Here is a 22,349-nt window from a genome sequence, read left to right on the forward strand (position 1 = left end):
TCTTCTACCATACAGCAGAGCTACATCTTTATTTTAAGCAGACACTCAGCAGACAGAGTGTCTCCTCTCCTCCCTCTTACCCATTGCCCTCTCACCTGCTCCTTTTGAAATCAGACCTCGACTGCCCAGAGAAATAATGGAGGCACCAGCCAATAAGTCAGAAACAATTTTTTAAAAATTATAAAGCTGATCCTTGGCTTTTTAGTTTCCTAAGAACCTGTTTCTCACAATTTAAGTGAATTTCAAAATAATTTTTAATGTGAACTACTATCTTTAATTATTTGATTACATATTTTAGAAAAAATTATCATTAAAAGTATAGGGACCCGGGGCGCCTGGGTGGCGCAGTCGGTTAAGCGTCCGACTTCAGCCAGGTCACGATCTCGCGGTCCGGGAGTTCGAGCCCCGCGTCAGGCTCTGGGCTGATGGCTCGGAGCCTGGAGCCTGTTTCCAATTCTGTGTCTCCCTCTCTCTCTGCCCCTCCCCCGTTCATGCTCTGTCTCTCTCTGTCCCAAAAATAAATAAACGTTGAAAAAAAAAAAAAATTAAAAAAAAAAAAAGTATAGGGACCCTTTTAATATATTGTTGAATTCAGTTTGCTAATATTTTGTTGAGGATTTTTACATCTGTATTCATCAAGGATAATGACCTGTAATTTTCTTTTTCTGTGGTGTTTTTGCCTAGTTTCATTATCAGGGTAATGCTGGTCACATTAAGAGAGTTTAGAAGACTTCCTTCCTCTTCAGCTTTCTGGAATAATTTGAGAAGGATAGATACTAGCTTTTTGAACAGGAAGTCATCAAAACAAAATGAAAAGACAACCTACTGAAAGGGAGAGGATACTTGCAAATCATTTATCTGATAAGAGGTTACAATCCAAATTACATAAAGAACTTATACAACTCAGTATCAAAAAAATAACTAGCCTGATCAAAAAAATGGGCAGAGGACCTGAATAGACATTTTCCGAAAGAAGACATACAGATGACCAACAGGCACATGAAAAGAAATGTAAACCAAAACCATAATGAGAAATCACCTCACACCTGTCAAACCGACTATTATCAAAGACAACAAATAAATGTTAGCGAAGATGGAGAGCAAAGGAATCCCATGTGCACTCCTGGTGGGAATGTAAACTGGTGTGGCCCCTAATGGAAAATAGTATGGAGGTTCCTCAAAAAATTAAAAATAAAGCTACCATATGATCTAGCAATTCTACTCTGAATATTCATCCAAAGAAAATGAAAATCCAACTGGAAGAGACATATGCACCCTTATGTTCAGTGCATCATTATTTAAAACAGCCAAGATACAGAAGCAACCTGTGTCCATGACAGATGAATGGATAAAGATGTGGTTTATATACCCAGTGGAATATTAGTCATAAAAAAAGAATGAAATCTAACCACTTGTGACAACATGAACCTAGAGGGTATTATGCTAAGTGAAATAAGTCAGAGAAAAACAAATACTAAATGACTTCACCTATATGTAGAATCTAAAAAACAAAATGAATGAACAGACCAAAAAAACCAGACTCTTAGACACAGGAAACAAACTGTTGGTTACAGGAGGCAGAGAGAGGGTAACGTTAGGGGTGAGTGAAATAGGTGAAGGAGATTAAGAGGTACAAACTTTCACTTATAAAATAAATTATGGGGATGGAATATATAGCATAGGAAATATAGTCAATAATATTATAAGTTTGGTGACAGATGATAACTAGACTTATTGTGGGATCATTTCATTTCACAATGTATAAAAAATCATATCACTATGATGTACATCTCAAATGAATAGGATTATTGTATGTTAATTATACTCTAATAAAAACTTTTAAAAAGTATGGGAAAAGAGGGCAAGGTTAAATGAGCTGGAGGCTCCAGGTGGGTGGGTCTGAGTCAGCTATTAGTTGGTGGCTGGGACTTGTAGAGAACCCTCAGCCAACATGAGTTGGCAATGATGTGCCAAGGAGAAGATGAGAAGATTGGTTAAAAATAGGAGGATAGAGTAAAATTCAAATATACTGAGGATAATGAAGGCAGATTCTCAGTATTGGAGTTATCAGTATAAACTCATGATTTCAACATATTTATAAATAGATGTGGATACATGTGGATTTATATAAAATGCATATATTTCCTAGCTCTGTCCATGGAGGGAGCCTAGAAGTACTAATACCTGAAAAGCAATAGCACACTCATATCCCAGTTTCTAATACCATTTTCTACTAAAATGAACCAGGACCCCTATCCCAGGGCTGGGACAGGAAATGCATAAGACAAACCTAAAATAACCATCATGCCGGTGAATAAAAAGTCAGATTAAGCAACCGAATGAGGACAGTAAAGACTTTATACTGAATTCACCAGTCTGCCCAAATATAAGTAAGTACACAAAAGAGGGTGAAGTAAATCTCTTCCTCATAGTGGAAAGACAACTAGTAAATGTAAAAAGACAGAATTAGAAAATCACCATTTGGTAAATAAGACAGTACTAATATGATTCAAGCAATAATCATCAGTGCGTACTACAAGTTTGAAAAGGAATAAGATAACTCATCATCTCTAAGGATCTTCCTTTAAGACATTTATTAACTAACCACCATGAAGAAACCTGGCAGACACCATTTTAACTAAGTGATAAAATATTTCAAGTAATGGGACAAATCAGCATTGTTTAGCACCTGAGATGCGCTGAGGAAACAAACAGCATCGTATCTGTGATGTGAGGGACATTTTACAAAGTAACTAGTCTGTGCTCTACAAAAACATCAAGGTCACTCACTGGTAAGAAAAGGGTTAGCAGCTGGCCTGTGCCATTTTCCCCTTTTTACCAGGCAGGAAAAGCCCAGGAAAAAAAAAAGAAAGATGACTCAGTCAAATCCCCTTGTAATCTTCCTAATGACATCTCCCAGCAATCATACTAATTTACTTTTCTATAGAATACTTATGAAGAATGTTCCTGGTCTGTCTAGAATTGGTTATGGTAAAGAAAATAAAAATTTATGAATTTTTTCAACACAGTTGTTTGAAAAAAATTATCACATAAGGTATGTAATTACACAAGAATAAAAGAGCTTTCATGATGGAAACAGCCACCCCTTCGTGTTAGTAATGTATCACGTGCACAGCTTAGAGACCTCATGTTAAATGTGAACTAGAGTGGAGTATTCATGTTGCAAGAAGGACCTAGGAAACACAATTAGCAATCCTGATTTCCTCATGTTTCATCTAAAATTGTTACTAAAGCTTAGTTCTGGGTAGTATCTTTGATTCTGTGGCTCTGATTTGATGATCCAACCTTCTGCGTTCTGTTGTGAAAGAGAAGGACAGACTGAAGAAGTATTCTATATTGAAAGAGGTAAAGAGACAGGCTAAATGTAACGTGTGATCTCAGATTAGATTTTGGACTAAAGAGGAAAAGAAAAGAGGAGGTTTTTGCTAATTTCTTTGATTTAACTATAAAGAACTTTACTGGGGAACTGGGGAATCTGCATGAAATCTGTGGACTAGATGTTAGTACTGTAACAACACTAAGGTCCTAATCTGGATGGGTTTACTACAGCTATATAGGAGAGGGTCTGCGTTTTTAGAAAACAGGATGAACTGGTCATCATGCCTGCAATTTACTCTTAAAAGGTACAGAAAAAAGTTATAGACACAAAAACAATAATAAGGTAAATGTGGCAAAATGTTAGCAACCAGGGAATCTCAATGCAGGTTTAATATGTACTATTTTTAAACTTTTCTGTAAATTTAAAATTATTTCAACTTAAACCAAAATATAAAGATGTAATAAACATTTTGAGGCAAAAAAGTATGGAGGAAAGATCAGCTCTACTGTGAATTAACTTCTCTTGAAATATGATGAGAGATGTTTTGTTTCTGTTTTACCTTTTAGATTCTACACTAGCTTTGGAAGAAGGCTGAAGGAATTCACTGCTAGACACGGAGTCTCTGAATTCTCCAATTACTGAAAGTATAATTTTACGCATGTTTCCATAAAAGAGCTGAATATCATTAGGCCGTTGGGGAAGATCATACACTGAAATAGAAAATAATATTTGAAATATATGAATCTTCACATAATCACACCACAAAAATATAACAGATAAATTTATACATTTACAAAACAGGTTGGGGTGGGTGACATTTGACGTTTACAACTATTGACGAGGATGAAATTATAGGCAGCTCAGGCTCTGGCCTTGGATGTGGTGACCTAACCTCTCCAAGCTTTCATCTCCTCAAGGATAATATAAAAAATTATGATCCATCTCAGGGGTTGTTGTGAGCATTAAAGTATGAATGTGTTTAAAGCTACATATGGCATCAAGCTGACTGTGGGCCAGGTAACGTTTTAATCCCTTCATACATATTATTCTAGTTAGCTTTCACAGCAACCCTTTGAAGTAGGAATTATGTATTCTGGATTCTACATTTAAATTAGACATTAAGAATGACACTTTTTAAATGAAAAGTGTTTAAAAGAACACAGTAAGTGTAAGTTGAAATTTGTAATAACCAAAGATATCGGACTACAAAAGTTTATATCAAGTGTGAAAATATTTGCCATAAATCACACATTTTATAAAACAAGATTATAAATACCTATAATAGTAATATACTCAAACAAACGTTATTCAAAATAACCACATAAAAAGTTCAACTGCAACACTCCCATAGGTGATCTACTAAAACTAACCAACACAAAACAAAGTGGGATTGTTTCCTCCCTTCCTCTGGACAATAAATACACTACCGCAAGGAACCCAGTATTCTGGTGTCCCAAAGACCTACCTGAAGTCCTACCTCTTCCCCATCTTAGATGAGTGGTCTTGACAGATTACTTGGGCTCTTGGTTGGGTTTGTCAACATGACCCTTAATATAACACATTTCTTGAATTTCTGTACACACAACTCCCTCTCCTTGGACTATCCTTCCCCATTCTGGTCCTCATCTTCTCCATCTTATCAAGTCCTCCCCATTCTAAGTGTTTCCATCTACAAAGCACAGTTCAGTTTAACTCTCTGATTAGGATCTTTCTTATGATGAAGAGATAAGGAAGGTAAAACTCAGAGGAGATGAAGTTGTAGAGATGGTCTTGAATTGCTTCACCCCCAAATCCAAGGTTTGTTCTATACTCTGCACCCTTAACGCACTGCTGACAAGATTCATTTCAAATCTTTTCATTATTTTTAAAATTTTTTTTAATGTTTATTTATTTTTGAGAGACAGAGTGTGAGCGGTGGAGAGGCAGAGAGAGAGGGAGACAGAGTCCAAAGCAGGCTCCAGGCCCTGAGCTGTCCATACAGAGCCCTATGCGGGGATTGAACTCACGAACCATGAGATCATGACCTGAGCCAAAGTTGGGCGCTTAACTGGCTGAGCCACCCAGGCGCCCCTCTTTTCACTATTAACTATCCATCCCAACCTTCCCTTTGAGCAGATGACTTAGACTCCTAACTACTGAAAAGATGAGTATTCTGCATCACCTCTACATAGGCATAAATATCCTTTTACCATTTCATAATTTAGAAGCAATATATACTTTACCATTAAAAAAACCCTAGAAAACAGGAGTGCCTGGTTGGCTCAGTCAGTTAAGTGTCCAATTCTTGATTTCGGCTCAGGTCATGATCTCACAGTTTGTGAGTTTGAGACCCATGTTGGGGCTCAACATGGGGCTCCCTCTCTCTGCCCCTCACCTGCCTTCTTTTTTCCTTTCTCTGTCTCTCAAAATAAACTTAAAAAAAAAAAAAACAAACCCTAGAAAACAGAAATGAAGGAAAAAAACATGACCACCTGAAATTCTACTACCAGAACATAACCACTGGTAATATCTGGTGTCTAAATCCTGCGATTTTACCTGTGAAGCTGTATATAGACACATTAAATTATTTTTACCATAATAAGCCCTTATTATGCAACTTTAAAATAATTAAGTTATTTTAAAAGAAAATAATAAGACATTCTCATGTCTTTAATATAAAATCATGTCATTATTTTAATAGCATCAACATTTTCTATTACATAATCGATGCCTTATTCTTGGACATTTAGGTTACTTCTTGCTATTATAAACAACACTGTGGTAAAAATCTGTCCATTTTCACATAATTTGTATGCGTCAAGACATGTTTTTTGTATCAGTAATAAACACTATTAGATGCTTGAATGGTTCAGCTCAAATAGAGCTAAATATCTAGGTTGGAGCTATTCCACCGCTGTCTATTTTGGATTGATTGATTGATTGATTGATTTTGCCACCATCACATCCTCCATAAACTGCATAGCCGGCACAAATCTCAAAATGAGTTCAAGTTTTTCCAATGATTAAATCTTAAATAGTAATTACTCTGGATTTAATAATGACCATTCATTCTCCTGTTTACAAGTCTACCCATAAAGTAGGTGTCATAAGATTATTCATAACATCTAACATTTATATAGCAAAGCTCTCTCATTTCATCTTCACAACAATTCTGTATGCATGAGAAGATAGATATTATTACTCTCATTTTACAAATAAGGAAACTGAATTTACGTAACATCGAAAGCCATACAGCAGAATTGTGGCTCAAACTCAGCCTAACTCCACAATCTAAACTAATACTCTTTCTCCTTATATTACATCACTGGACCTAGATAAATCTTTTGGGTCATGATGAAATTCTTACCTTCAGTTACTTGTAACTCATCCTGAAATGTTTCAGCAAAATCAATGTTCTGCAGCACACTATGTTCTGGAAGTATTTGTTCTATAATCCCTGGTTTGTGCAATAGGGCTCTGCCAACAGAGATTTTTACTCAAAAACTATTTTACAAAAATTCAATTTTCATTAGAGTATTTGGCAAATCTCACAAACAGCATGAATGATTCATTAGTATATAGATCTCATGTCTTAAATCCTAATATAAGTAATTTTTAAAAGAAAATCTGTTTTGGACGTTCCCTTAAAAGTTATACATGGCAGTGCAGTCATCAATTTCAGTTAAATATTAACATCAAAATGAGAACTCCCTACTGTAAGAGTAGAAAGAAGAGTAAAATTAGATTATCTTCAGGTCTTACATTTTCATTATTTGTAAGAATTTGATCATAGTTAGAAATCTGTCTCAGAAAAAAACCAAAAGAATAGGCCAAGAACATGATTTAAGTACATGAGAGAGGGACATTTAAATTACCATGTAACTATATTTACCTGGCCTCTTCTAGAGAATCTCTGAGGTGAGAGAATTGAAATGTAAATTTCTCTGTAATACTGTGATGTTCACAAACAAAAGAAATTATATGCTGTACACATGCAGCAAAGAGGGGTTCTAAAACAATATGCTGATTGTTATATCCCAGTAGAGAAAAAGGGAAAAATAAAAACCAATACCCAGTAATCTAATTTCTCCAAATGTCAGTTTCTGTATCTAAAATACTTACTTGACAAACAAAAGCAGGTTCAAAGTTGAGATCTTGGGTCTATTCTAACATCATGTAGCAACATATCACTCAAATCTCTTTTTTTTTTTTAATTTTTTTTTAACATTTATTTATTTTTGAGACAGAGAGAGACAGAGCATGAACGGGGAAGGGTCAGAGAGAGAGAGAAACACAGAATCCGAAACAGGCTCCAGGCTCTGAGCTGTCAGCACAGAGCCAGACGCGGGGCTCTAACTCACGGACTGCAAGATCATGACCTGAGCTGAAGTCGGATGCCCAACCGACTGAGCCACCCAGGAGCCCCTCAAATCTCGTTTTTAACATTCCAATAATCCTCAACAGATTAAAAATAAAACAATTTCCTAAATTACATACCAAAATAGAACAGAGCAGAGCACAAAGGGTTGGAAGAAGGAAATATTGGTATATGCATATACCCCTCCCCCACTGAGAGCTAATGATTTCCTACTGACAGATGAAATATCGTGAGCTTCGTTTTATATTCAGTCCTCTAGGCTAGGAAGAAGATTTTTATAACACAAGAATTCTGAATTCAACATACAAGAATGTTACCTATGTTTAAATAACATCTAAATCTAAATGTCTAAATTTGACATTTCTGTATATTAAGTTATATTTAGAGGTACCAAATTTTCTAGAAGCACATGTTTTAAGCTAGCATGTGTTTTAACATCCTACACACTTCTAAACACAACTTGATCCTTTCCAATAATTCACAACATTCCTAGAAATACTACAAATAAGTCAGGTGTGTTTATATACAATATATTTTTTCAGTAGTTCTTAAATCTTTTCTAAACTTGACGTACCATCATTAGGAAGATTGTCCTGTTATGAAGACTAAGGTGCCTATTTGCATAAAAGAGAAGGGGCACAATAGGTATGCCTAGTAAAGAATGCACACTGCAAACACAGCAGATGGGTTTCCTACAGGCATTTCTTTCCTCACAATGTGGTGGACTGTCAGCCACACAAATTTTACCAAGATTTTTCATCTACCGGTCCACTAAGAAGTAGCTGAGCATGTTCTATAAATTTCAAGTCCCAAACCATTTTTAAGCCTTCATTATTTCTACTGAATAGTTCCCAACATGATCTAATATAAGTAACTTACCTTCGATACTGCTGCCTTGAGATTTCATCGCCACCAAAGAAGTATACAGTTGACAGTTCTGTTATAGTTGTAGAACTGTTCTCTCTGTCTGAAGGATTATATATTATAGTAACATCCTGATGCCAAGAAAAACAAATCAGGAGTAAATATTAAATATTTTTCTTAAGTCACTTCATTCTGAATTAACTATCATATGAACCTAAACAGTCAACAGACATGGATGTATATGATAGCATTTCTGAAAAGGTAAGTACTTCCATTCCTTATTACTTTCAACTATTAATTTTTATTCATAAAATACATAATTATTAACTTAACCTAAAAATGAATTCCTATTTTTTGTGCACAGACTCATACTTACTTCTTGTGTTTTTTCCTTGAGCACAAATTTATCTGGAAAAATCCTTAATACTTTAGGATCCAGCAAAATTTTTTTCTGAGAATCCTTAAAACCTACTGCTTTAACAAAAGCTGCCCGAGAGCCAGTGTTATGAACAGAAAAAACAATTCTACTTTCTTTTCCAGGTATTAAGTCATTCACTGTTACCATGTAACTGTCAGATAACTTTTTAACATCTTCCAAAATAAGATTACTTGTTCCTCCATATCCAGACAAAGGTATCTAAAAGGAGAAAATATATAAATCCAAAATTATTTTTATGTAAGTAAAAAGAAGATTAAATTAAAACCAGAAAAGAAAATCCATACCAATTTAATACAATTAAAATTATTATTCTTGGGGCACCTGGGTGGCTCAGTCGGTTAAGTGTCCAACTCTTGATTTCTCATAGTTCAAGAGTTCAAGCCCTGAGTTGGGCTCTGTGCTGACAGTGTGAAAATTCTCTCTCTCCCTCTCTCTCTCTGCCCCTCCCCTGATCATGCTCTCTCTCAAAACTAAATAAATAAACATTAAAAAAAAATTATTACTCTTTGTGTACTTTGGTTGGTAGTTACCCCACTTCCAGCCCCGCATTATACTGAAGAACTTCTCTTAGGAGAAAAACAAAGAGTTGCAAAATTATTTACCTTCCAATATGCTAAATTATTTCATTGTTATAAAAGCCAAGCTTAGATAATAAAGGAATAAAAGATAAGTATAAATAAACTTGTTTAAGAAGTGTTTAAGGTGGGAGCACCTGAGTGGCTCAGTTGGTTAAGCATCCAACTTCAGCTCAGGTTATGATCTCACAGTTTGTGCGTTAGAGCCCCATGTCAGGCTTTGTGCTGACAGTCTGGGCCCTTCTTTGGATTCTGTGTCTCCCTTTCTCTCTCTCTCTCTGTCCCTCCCCTGCTCACCCTGTCTCTCTCTGTCAAAAGTAACATTCAAAAACAAAAAACAAAAAACAAAAAACAAGTGTTTAGGGTGGAACATAATGTTTATAATTTACTTTGAAATGCATTACAAAAAGAGATGAATTGATGGATGGTTAGATATGTGATAACATAAATATAGCAAAACATTTAATTGTGGAATCTAAGTGGTAGGGTGAAAGCTCACCATATAATTCTTCCAACTTCCCAGCAATTCTCAATTTTGAAAATGAAATGTGTTGGTGAAAAAAATCTATTGTTCTATAATCCTGTTAGCCTTTGGTCTACCAGAGTGAGAAAGAAGTGTGCCAAAGGGACCAAACAGAAGCCAAGAACTCAAACAATTCTCAAGAGGACAGACCCCCCTGGTAGCTGGGGTGCAGAATGGAGGCAGGCTTTAGGTGCCAACTGGTGCTGTCTCTAAGCCAGGCTGCTTCCACAGGGCTTAGCACTACCAGGAAATAAGGATTCACAGAATAAAGTCTATAAATAAAAATGTAGGAAAACAGGTATGCTGCTGGAAAACAAACTTCCCATACCTTTTAAAAATGCACTCCTTTAAAAATGACCTATCATTTCCAATTATTAAAATAGTTCTAGGGCACCTGGATCACTCAGTCATTAAGCATCTGACTTCGGCTGAGGTCATGATCTCACAATTCGTGAGTTAGAGTCGCACTTCGGGTAAGCATAAGCCCTGCTTCGGGTGAGCTCGAGCCCTGCTTCGGGTAAGTCCCACTTTTCTCTTTCTCTCTCTTTCTCTTTCTCTTTCTCTTTCTCTCTCTTTCTCTTTCTTTCTCTTTCTCTTTCTCTTTCTCTTTCTCTTTCTCTTTCTCTCTCTCTCTCTCTCTCTCCGCCCCCACCCCATCCTGGGATTCTCATTCTCTCTCTCTCTCTCTCTCTGCCCCTTGCTCAGTTGTGCCCTCCTCTCTCTCTCTCTCTCTCTCTCTCTCAAAAAACATAATAAAATAAAATAAAATACGTTCCAAAGAATACCTTGCAAACTTGAAAACATCAATAGCTTATTTTGAGTTGTATTATGCACTTAAAATAACGTTTTGAAAAATTAAATTTAGGGGCCTCATCAATTGGTACTGGCTTGCCAAAATGAGTACAGATTAGTAGTATTTAATTTTTTTAATTTTTAATGTTTTTTTAGCTCACATTTTAATTTTTTAAAAAATTTACATCCAAATTAGTTAGCATATAGTGAAACAACGATTTCAGGAGTAGATTCCTTAATGCCCCTTACCCATTTAGCCCATCCCCCCTTCCACAACCCCTCCAGTAACCCTCAGTTTGTTCTCCATATTTATGAGTCTCTTCTGTTTTGTCCCCCCTCCCTGTTTTTATATTATTTTTGTTTCCCTTCCCTTATGTTCATCTGTTTTGTCTCTTAAAGTCCTTATACGAGTGAAGTCATATGATTTTTGTCTTTCTCTGACTAATTTCACTTAGCATAATATCCTCCAGTTCCATCCACGTAGTTGCAAATGGCAAGATTTCATTCTTTTTGATTGCCAAGTAATACTCCATTGTATATATATACCATATCTTTATCTGTTCATCCATGATGGACATTTGGGCTCTTTCCATACTTTGGCTATTGTTGAGAGTGCTGCTATAAACATGCTATAAACAGGGAAGCATGTGTCCCTTCAAAACAGCACACCTGTATCCCATGGATAAATGCCTACTAGTGCAATTGCTGGGTCGTAGGGTAGTTCTATTTTTAGCTTTTTGAGGAACCTCCATACTGTTTTCCAGAGTGACTGCACCAGCTTGCATTGTCAATGTTTTGTTTTTTGTTTTTTGTGTTTTTTTGAGAGATAGAGTGGGGCAGGGGCAGAGAGAGAGGGAGACACAGAATCCAAAGCAGGCTCCAGGCTCTAAGCTGTCAGCACACAGCCTGATGTGGGGCTCAAACTCATGAATGGTGAGATCAAGACCTGAGCCAAAGTCAGATGCTCAACCGACTGAGCCACCCAGGTGCCCCTGGATTAGTGCTTCAGATGTGAAGCTCCTACAAATTCCTCCTCATTCAGAGTAAACTCCTGGTAGTTTCAAAACAAATCCCTCCTCACTCAGAGTGAACTCTTGGTAGTTTCAAAAGCCAAAAGTGTTTCTAATTTCTCTTCCCACAGAAATTTGCAAGTAAACTTTATATATGAAACTAGAAAACAGGGAAAAAGCTTTTGAACACACTCAATATAAATATTCTTCCTGTATTTTCCAAGCCTAAAGAATCACAAAGAACTGCTGAGTAAAAGGTAAAGAAAAAGAATGATGAAATAAAATTTTATCTGACCAATGCTAACAGATCCAAAGATTCAAGAGGAAAAACTACTGTTCTAGAGCAGGGTTTCTTAACCTCAGCACTACAATGTCTTGAGCTACATCATACCTTGTGGTGGGGGCTGTCCTTTGCCTTGCAGGGAGTTCAGCTGCATCCCTGGCTTCTACCCACTAGATGCCAGTAGCACCCTTTTCCCACCCCCAGTAATGACAACCAAAAATGTGTCTAGTATTGCCAAGAGTCCCCTGGAGGGTAAAACAGCCTCTGGTTGAGAACTGCTGCTCTACAGGACTGGAAAACAGAGGCAGTATGCACACCTAGAATCTGCACAATAGATAAAAACAGGCTTTGTAGTCAAGTAGTCTGAATTTGAACCCATCCTGGATGATTTACTGCCATGTAAGAAACATGACCATGGCAAGTATCTCTCTAGGTCTGTTTCCGTATGTGTAAAATGAAGAATGGTATGACAGACAGTCGTTTTGAAGATAAAGTATGGTAATTCGTGTGGTGATGATTAAGAGTAGTGCTTGGCAGGGGCACCTGGGTAGCTCAGTCTGTTAAGTGATCGACTTCAATTCAGGTCATGATCTTGTGGTCCAGGAGTTTGAGCCCCACCTTGGGCTTTGTGCTGAGAGCTTGGAGCCTGGAGCCTGCTTTGGATTCTGTGTCTCCCTCTCTCTCTGCCCTTCCCCCTGCTCGTGCTATGTCCCCCTCTCTATTTCAAAAATAAATAAATGTTAAAAAAAAAAAAGAGAGAGAGAGTAATGCCTGGCATATACTCAGAATGCAATAAATATATATTTTATTGCAGTCCCACCGTACTATATAGTACACAAAGCATAATTTCACTTGCTCCTCAGAACCAAACCAGGACAGTAAGTGAGTGAAGCACAAGTTGAGTAGAGACTGATCCAGGGTGAGTGTGAAGAACAGTGGCTGTTCTCAGTCTCTCATCACTAGAGTTAAGTGCTCTTCCACCACTGTGCCAGGCTCCTTATCTCCACAAATGTACATCAGTGCTAGTAGGCAAAGTCTTCCTGTGAGATAAAGGCCATATCTGTGCACTTCTGGTCCCCGTTCAGCCCACCTCTGAGAGGACAAGTGGCATCTACATAGGCAGGACTCCCACTAGGATTCTACTTTGTCTTAAGAAGGTCAGCTTGAACTTCTGCTGGTGACTATCAAATCAAATGGTCTTGCCGTAAACCACCAGGGAATTACTAGCTCTCCAGAAATTCTTACTTAAGAATAACCTTAACATCTTGGCTAGTAAACCTGAAACTAATCGAAATATATTCAGGATAGGGGCGCCTGGGTGGTTTAGTCAGTTAAGTGTCTACCTCTTGATTTCAGCTCAGGTCAGGACCTCATGGTTTGTGGGTTTGAGCCCCAAGGCAGGCTCTGCTCTGGCATCACAGAGCCTGCTTTGGATTCTCTCTCCCTCTCTTTCTGCCCATCTATCTCAAAATAAATAAACACTTTTTTTTTTTAAAAAAGGTGACACCTGGGTGGCTCATTGGTTAAGCGTCCAACTCTTGATCTTGCAGTTTATGGGTTCAAGCCCCACTGGCAGTGCAGAGCCTGCTTGGGATTCTGCCCCTCCCCCACTCATGCGCAAGTGCGTACACTCTCTCAAAAAAAAAAAAAAAAAAAAGAAATAGGTTCAGGATAGTCTGAAAGATATAGCCCATTTAGTCTTCTCCACAAACCATTTGATTCTAACTTGAAGCCAGATCATCAGGATATGTGGTACTTTGGCATTGTGTCCTGGGTTCACATATAAGAATGTTCTTTCCTAAAGATGACCACTTATATCTCTTTTTTTTTTTTTTTAATTAAATAAAATCTACCCTGAAAACATGGGGCTAAAACTCATAACCCTGAGATCCGGAGTTGCATGCTCTACTGACTGAGCCAGCCAGGCGCCCAATCACTTACATGTTTAAACAATTTTGTCCACCACAAAATTGTGGTGGGCAAGTAAAGAGCTCCACAGAGAATATGTCAAGTTTCAGCATCAAAAAAAAGCTAGATTTGCCATAAATATCTATTGTTTAAAAAAAAACGTTTAGGGGGCGCCTGGGTGGCGCAGTCGGTTAAGCGTCCGACTTCAGCCAGGTCACGATCTCGCGGTCCGGGAGTTCGAGCCCCGCGTCGGGCTCTGGGCTGATGGCTCAGAGCCTGGAGCCTGTTTCCGATTCTGTGTCTCCCTCTCTCTCTGCCCCTCCCCCGTTCATGCTCTGTCTCTCTCTGTTCCAAAAATAAATAAACGTTGGAAAAAAAAAAAAAAAACGTTTAGGTATTTTTAATCTTGCAATTCATCACATTCCCTCTGATTCTAGAAAATGGACCAAAGTTTTAGTCCCCAAACTGTGGGATTACAGCCAAAACTGTGAAGATTTAAGGTGTGCACTTTTATGGAGCTTGGGGTTCATCTGACGACCCTGTCCTCTCCTTTTTTCAATGATTTACGACCTTTATCTCTTACTGCTCTAAATATATCTAAAGAAATGAGTTGAAATCCTTTTTAAAAATTACATTGGGAAGAAACAAAACTATAAAAGCTCTTGTCAGAAGAGAGGGAAACAAAACACGAGAGACTCTTAATGATAGAGAATAAACTACGGGTTGATGGAGGGAGGTGGGTGGGAAATGGGCAAAATGGGTGTGATGAGCACTGGGTGTTGTATGTAAGTGATGAATCACTGAATTCTACTCCTAAAATCAATATTGCACTGTAAACTAACTGAAAATTAAACAAATAAATAAAATAAAAGCTCCTGTCTTTAGCCCTAGTTCTGGAACAGAATCTAGTAAATGGTATCAATAGGTATTTTGCTGAATTGAAAGAATACAATTTACTTGGAAAGTCAGTATCTTAAACAGTTTGATCCAGATTTACCAAAAAATGTGTTCCTGTAAAACTGGGTACATTTCAAAACTCTCAAACTGAAATGAAACTTAAAGGTGTGAGAAGAGAATGTTTCCTATAGAATACTATGGAAGCTATTTTTATCACATGAGACTTGTACAAAGTACATAATTACTCCCTAACTTGTTTGTAAAGCGGGGCAATCCCCTATTTTGACTTATAAAAAGCAGAGGATATATAATTACCAATATTAAACAAATATTTACAACATGTCAGAAACTCCATGGGAGGACAAAAAGCAATAAAATCATCTTACCGTGAACTTAATGCCTGGTTGTGATCGAATTCCCAGTTGTTTAATTTCTAGTTTAGCCAACATACAAGATAATCGAGTAGGAGCAAATAACACAGAGATGTAAATGTCTTCCTTTGGACGCATTCTAATCTCACAGTTACTGGTCAGTCGCTCTTCTGAACCAAAAGTGTGCTGAAGCTACAATTTAAAAACAATCATTACATACAAAAAAGCAAGAAGACAAAACTACCACCAAACCAAAGCTTCAAAGATGAAGCACACATAATGGTCTGCACATGTAAGTGCTTTGAAAGAACATGAAATAGCATCATGCACACTACAAACCTGAAAGCAGTCCTGGTCTTGTCCTCTAATGAGCAGTCGCAGATGCTGGGTTGTAGATGTACAATTATTTCTTAAAGCTAGCTTCTGAAGCCTAGAAACAAGAACACATTATAAATGTGGTTTTACTCCATGGATGTTGCTACAACCATGAAAACAAAATCAATTAAAACTAACTGCAATGTTTAGAGATGGACTGGATTGCATATGCCACTTTATTAGTAGCCTGCAAAGGTGTCTCCACAGTCCTGAAAACACACATTCCTCCATTTCTGAAAACATACATTCAAGACTCACCGTGTCAGAGCAAGTTTTTGGTTTAGATGCTCTCCTATTATAGCTCCCTAGCCAACTTCATTATTTATACTATATATATATATATATATATATATATATATATATATATATATAGTATACACTTCATTATTTATACTATATGTATAGTATGTGTATATGTGTATGTATATATGCATATGCATATGTATATATACATGTATGTATATATACATATGCATATGCATATATACATATATGTATATACATATACATATAAAGTCTTACCTGTCTTATAAAACAACAAAAAGCCAGATAACAAATTAAGTTTCTAAGTCAATACCACTCTCAGGCACATTGCTTGGATTTTTTACTCTAAGAGCCTCATTTGCACAAACTAGTTATTTAAACACTATATTGAATTAACCATATTTTTAAAAAGTTACAATATGCAAAAAAATAAAAATAAATAAAAAGTTACGATATGCAAGTAGAATAGACTTAAGAATACTAGCTAGCTGGTGGTAAAAAAAAAATCCTTTAATCTGTGAAAATATACAAATCTTGTCTTCAGTGGAGAACAGAGAACACGAGTACATCCCCATTTTACTCAAAATTTGAAGACTGGCAGTTAAATTATTTAAACTGTGGCCTATGTCTTGTCCACCTTGGGATGAAGGGGAAAGGCTGCTGAGCTCAACCTCAGAATAAAATCTAAGACCTACAGGGGGGCTTGGGTGGCTCAGTTGGTTAAGCATCTGACCCTTGGTTTCGGCTCAGGTCATGATCTCATGATTCGTGAGATGGAGCCCCGTACTACAGGGGATTCTCTCTTTCCCTCTCTCTCTGCCCCTCCACTGCTTGCGTGCTCAGTATCTCTCTAAAAATAAATAAGTAAACATTAAAACAATTTTTAGGGATGCCTGGGTGGCTCAGGCAGTTAAGCAGCCAACTCCTGATTTCAGTTCAGGTCATGATGTTACGGTTCATAAATTCAAGCTCTGCATCAGGCTCTGTGCTGACAGTGTGGAGCCTGCTTGGGATTCTCCCTCTTTCTGCCCCTCCCCTGCTCATGCACGTGCACGCGCTCTCTCTCTCAAAATAAATAAATAACTATATTTTAAAAATTTAAATCTAAGACCTGAGGAAACCATTCAAAGAACACTGGGAAAAACCTAACAACAACAACAACAAAAAATCTTTAAAACCTTTTATTTTTATCTATTTTTAAGGAAATGTAGCTATCATTTGCAAGTAGTAATCAAGTAGAGGGAGGGGGGCTCAGTTTCTAGTTTCAAAAAAGAACTATACAAAGTAAAAAGGGTTAACACCTTTATTATATACAGTCCACACAAAATAATAATTAAAAAATACTAAATCCTAACCAACAAATAGCCAAAGTACATGTGCAGACTTATGAGAGAGAAATCAGAATAAATGAATGAATATATGGAAAAATGTAGAACTTCAAAAATTAAAAAAACATCAATCTGGAATGAAATACCACTTTGGACCACTTTACCCTTAGAAAATATAATTTATTAACTATCATTTCTATCTGTAACTGAGGCAAAATCAATGACTCAATGAGAACACTCTCCCTGAAATTATATATGAATTGTTTCCTCTTTCCTCTGGAAGAAGAGCTCACTTCAAATCTTCCTTTTGCAACAAGCACCTTCTTCCACAAAGGCAGGCAGCAGGCAGGTACCACATCAAAAGAACACCAGCATCCCCTTGCCCTCTGTTTCTGGGTCCTCTCCTAGCACCCACTGGGTCACAGCCTCTGACTGCCTCCTAGGACATTTCTTAGGGAGAGAAAATAGGACGATCTCTTTCTAAGCAGACAATACACCTCTGTATCATTAACCATGCTGCAACATCCTTATAAAGGAGTAGCAGGAGATATTTGGGGTGGGAAAAATCATCTATGTAGGACACTACAATGGAAGTAAGGGGACTACAGAAACAGAAGTCCATCGTTTCCCTAGGCAGGCGCTGCGCTAAATACTGTACATACATTAGCATGGTACCTACGGATCTATTGCTTTCAACAAGTCCACTTCGAGACATCATGTGTCACAGCATCCACAGACTAAGGTCGTTCTCACAGAAGTGGCGAGCTCCTCCAGGCTGAGTTAAGATATCTAACCAACCATAAACAGGGATAGAACAGTTTTCAGGTCACTTCCCTGTACTGGCATGGGGCTTACACTTAGATCTGTTGGATCAGAAGGCACTCCATGAATCTCCATGAAGAAGTGAAGCAAGAAATAAAAGAGGACGGCCTGAATGCCTTTCACTTAGGCGAGGGCCAGGGAAAAATGCCACTGAAAGTCCAAAAGCACGTACAAGATAGTGCCCCCATTTTCAACTTAACTAATTTCTGATTAAAAAAAAAGTTTAACACACATTAATTTTGTTTCAGATGAGCTCTAAGATTTCAAGATGTTATGGCATCTGGAACAGCTAGATTTTAAGAGCAGCCATCTCTACTCTATTAATCATCTGTTGCAAATTTTATCACAAGACAGGGAATTCTGTCAGGAACAACACAAGGATGCTGATGGCCCTTACTGAGCTCTCTTCTGCCTTTGTCTTAAAGGAAAGAGCAGTTATAGAATAAGCGGTGTATCAACAGGAACACTCAGTAGCTGACGCTTGCCAGAGTCTGCACTGTAATAATGACTATGACTGCTAGGGCATATTGGAAAGTGATCTTCCTTTTACCTTAGACATTGATGGCTGAGCTGAACAGCTATGTTATTTTGACCACATTCCATGGCACAGAACTTCAAAGTCTCAAACCACTATTTGTATGTGTAGTGGAGCAGACCACTAATGTTTTGAGGAAAAGTCTGGTATACACTGTCCAGATTCAACTGTATAGAACCAGAAAATTCTTCCATACAGGCACATGCCCTTGTTCCGCCCTTCCTTTCAACGTGTATTCCATCTCGGCTGTCTGCAAAAACCAGATGACATAACCAACAACACAGGAGCTACTGAAAAGGGCACAATACCTCACACTCCCTGCCAATCAGGACTTTTCAAAAGTCTAGCTGAGAGAATCTTTACTGAGAGCTCCCTAAAGAACATGCAGCCCACCATTCTTCTAGGTGCCTAAGCTGTCTCATTCAAGCCACCACCTGCCTCAGCACCCAGAAAACATCTTCAGCTGGGTCTTCAGGTGTGACACATCCAGACCTGAATGAAGCACCTCAAAGAGGGAGCATCCTGATGGGAGTATTTACTATGAAGTAGTTTTACTTTGAGACTTGGCATGCTGTATGGATTTCTCTTTGAAAGGACCCCTGGAAGAAACATCCGTCTAAAGTCTACAGCAGGAACAGCTATCCTCTCTCACACAGTAACTGGTTTGTTCTTAACCTCTGAACACTGTGACTTATCTCAGGATGATGGGGTTAGAGTCAGAACCAAGCATAAGACCCACATCAAGGTGAGTGCAAAGCGTGAGCCTTCTGCAGGTGAGCCTTCGGGCACGACCTTTATGATTACCATATCTCATCATCCCACAGCAGTCGGCCCTTAAGTTTTTACCTTACTGTATCTTTTTGAAAGCTGCCTTTGCAACAAGACAAGGTACATATGACTGACTACATGGATGGTTAAGCAGATGTATGAACTCTATAAAGTAAGGAAGCTCAATTAGATCTTTTTTGCACTAACAAAACTATAATTTTAAAAAGTAATTCTTCACACCTATAATACAGATTCAGCCAGAAGTTTCTTATCTCTCAGGTACCATAGAAATGTGTGGGTAAAACATTTAGGTCAAACACAAAAATGCAAAATATGGAAGAAGAAACACTGAGCTTTAATAATTGCCTAGGTTATTAATTAGAAGTATTTAGCTATGTTGCTAAGCTTATGAAAGGAAAAATATTACTATACTATTTATTATATGCCAATTAACTCAAAGTTCATATTCATAATGTATAATCAAAGTGCATATAAAAATAAGATTCAAGATATAATTCACATTAAACTATGACAGAACAGATCTGCTCTATTAGAGACCCCTTGTACTCTTTATGGTACAAAGCATTCACATTCTACTACTTTGTAAACTCCTGAAGCAGAATGCAAGGTCTCTGATTATTTTTTCTTCCTACCTTTCCATAGGGCTTTCCAGAGAAGGAACAAAGAAACTCTTAAGTGCCTAAATCTGATAATCAGCAGAGAATCCACCAAAGAGCTTAAGAAAATTGAAACCTATTTTTTTTTTTGGATTGCAGAGGTGAAATTTAAAAAAAAACACTTTTTTTTTTTAACGTTTATTTATTATTGAAAGACACAGACAGACAGAGCATGAGCAGAGAGAGGAGGAGGCACAGAATCCGAAGCAGGCTCCAGGCTCTGAGCTGTTAGCACAGAGCCCGACACGAGGTTCAAACCCACAAACCGCAAGGCCGAAGTCAGATGCCCAACTGACCAAGCCACCCAGGTGCCCCAGAGGTGAAAATTTTAATTAAAACATTGGAATTCATAATAGGAAGATTACGGAACATAGGACAACATTATTTCAACTTTAAAAATATTAACATGGTCATAATTATCAGAGTGGAAAACAATGCTAGGTGATGACGGCAGAATCTTTGTGCTCAGGAGCTGCTACATGCATACTTACTGTATTCTACCAAGAGGGACACCCCCCCAGGCCAGAAACTGCTTGTTGGACAAAATTGATGGAGCATCTGAGCAGCAAGATCCAGGTATTAGAGGTTTATTTCCTGAAGAAACTACTTCACCTTTTAACATCACTTCATACTGTGGTCCAAATGGCTGCACGAATATTTTCAAGATCCTAACAAAGAAAACCATCTAAGTTGAATGTCCACAATTCTATTGGCGACTATTTCCCACAGGCTTCCTTTGTCCAAGAGACTGAACTGGGTGCTGAGGATACAATGACATTCCCACACTTACAGCTTATATTCCAGAGGAATATCGACAAGGAAAGACTGTCACAATTCCATCTACACAATGGGACAAGGGAAGTTCATGGGGCCACAGGAATACTACCGACTATTTATGAGGAGTTTGAGAACAGTTGAGGAAAGCTTCCCAGATGAAAGAGGTAACTCAATGAAGTTGGGGAGGTAACTCAATGAAGTTGGGGGCAGCTGTTCCAGGCACAAGTGTTCACATTTGTGCAGGCCAGCTCTTCTCTGAAAGGCCACAGTAGCAGACTGAGCACACTAAGGCATTCCATAACCCAGGCAGGGGACAGGGCACAGGGCACATGTGTCTCAGCAGTGTGTGCTTCTAAGCTCTGTTTACCAAGCAAATTCAAATACTAATGACAATGATGCTCCGACCACTATCAGGTAATATTCACTTATGATTTAGGTGCCAAAAAGTCATAAGCCTGGAGAAATGGGGGAGGGGGTGTGGGAGCAGGGGGAAGCATCTTAAACTACCAACAACTGGTGATGGTTTCCTTGGAGAGAGAGAGAAAGTTAATGAGAAACATCAAGATTGACATTTTATTATTTACTTTTGTCAGAATATATTTAAAAATAGTCATTTCTTAATTTCTAGTCAATTGGTTTAAAAGGAGAGTTTTAGTACACAAAAAGAAGAAAATCTGAGGCTAACAGAAGTTAAACAGAGCTATACTATCTATCAGATGAGACGAAACATGTCCTAGATCATTCAGACTGTGGAATGAAGCACATCTAAATAAGTGGCTATTTTCAGAGAAGAGTAAAAACTGGTCAGTATAAATAATTTTATATTACCTTTCCTCACAGGCTTTGGGATCCTTTGGAGTAAATGTAACTATAACTTCATGTTCTTCTCCAGGTTTAAGGAATAGATTCTCTGGATCCACTGAAAAGTGACTTCCTTGGTCTGGGATCTAAATATTTATACAATTATAACTAAATACTGACTTATGCAAATGTGGCTTTTACTCAGTTACTCTCATTTTTCATTTACTCTGACAGGTTATTTTTCCCTTCTGCCTTGTCTGTCACTATCCCACTTTGTCTTATTCTCTTGGAAAGGGCACTTTCTCTTTCCACAAAAAAGTTAAACTCCCATTCCTATTTCCTATCACTAACACCCTCTTACTCATCCACACCTCTCAGAAATGTCTACATATATGATCACTCTCCTCCAATTCCACCTATCCACAGGATAACATACACATTTTTCAGGAATTAATCTAGAACTTGGTTCTTACATATAAAACATCAGATGTTAAAGTGTCCTATCATCTATTTCCTACTGGTATAATCCTCAGATTTTAAGCACTCTGTTTGATCTCTGGGGCAGCTCAGCCATGTTCACAATGTCAGAAGATACTCAGAGTCTCACAGACTAAGGAAATACTATGTCATAGCGCTCTTACAC

General features: G+C 37.7%; 1 protein-coding gene across 1 annotated transcript in view; it reads right to left on the reverse strand.

Moving 5' to 3' along the window:
* The window catches only part of CEP192 (centrosomal protein 192), a 133,218-nt gene that overhangs the window by 23,006 nt on the left and 87,863 nt on the right, over positions 1-22,349 (reverse strand). Inside the window, exons 27-34 of the mRNA XM_047090282.1 lie at positions 21,734-21,852; positions 20,620-20,796; positions 15,699-15,789; positions 15,375-15,551; positions 8,938-9,198; positions 8,577-8,692; positions 6,687-6,796; positions 3,900-4,050 (exon numbers count right to left, since the gene is read on the reverse strand). Coding sequence (XP_046946238.1) covers positions 3,900-4,050; positions 6,687-6,796; positions 8,577-8,692; positions 8,938-9,198; positions 15,375-15,551; positions 15,699-15,789; positions 20,620-20,796; positions 21,734-21,852 — 1,202 coding nt within the window. The remainder of the gene's footprint in view (positions 1-3,899; positions 4,051-6,686; positions 6,797-8,576; positions 8,693-8,937; positions 9,199-15,374; positions 15,552-15,698; positions 15,790-20,619; positions 20,797-21,733; positions 21,853-22,349) is intronic.

The sequence above is a fragment of the Lynx rufus genome, unplaced genomic scaffold (genome assembly GCF_022079265.1).
Source record: "Lynx rufus isolate CCGP_SWC_20201006 ecotype Redwood Valley unplaced genomic scaffold, mLynRuf1.p SCAF_29, whole genome shotgun sequence".
NCBI lineage: Eukaryota > Metazoa > Chordata > Mammalia > Carnivora > Felidae > Lynx > Lynx rufus.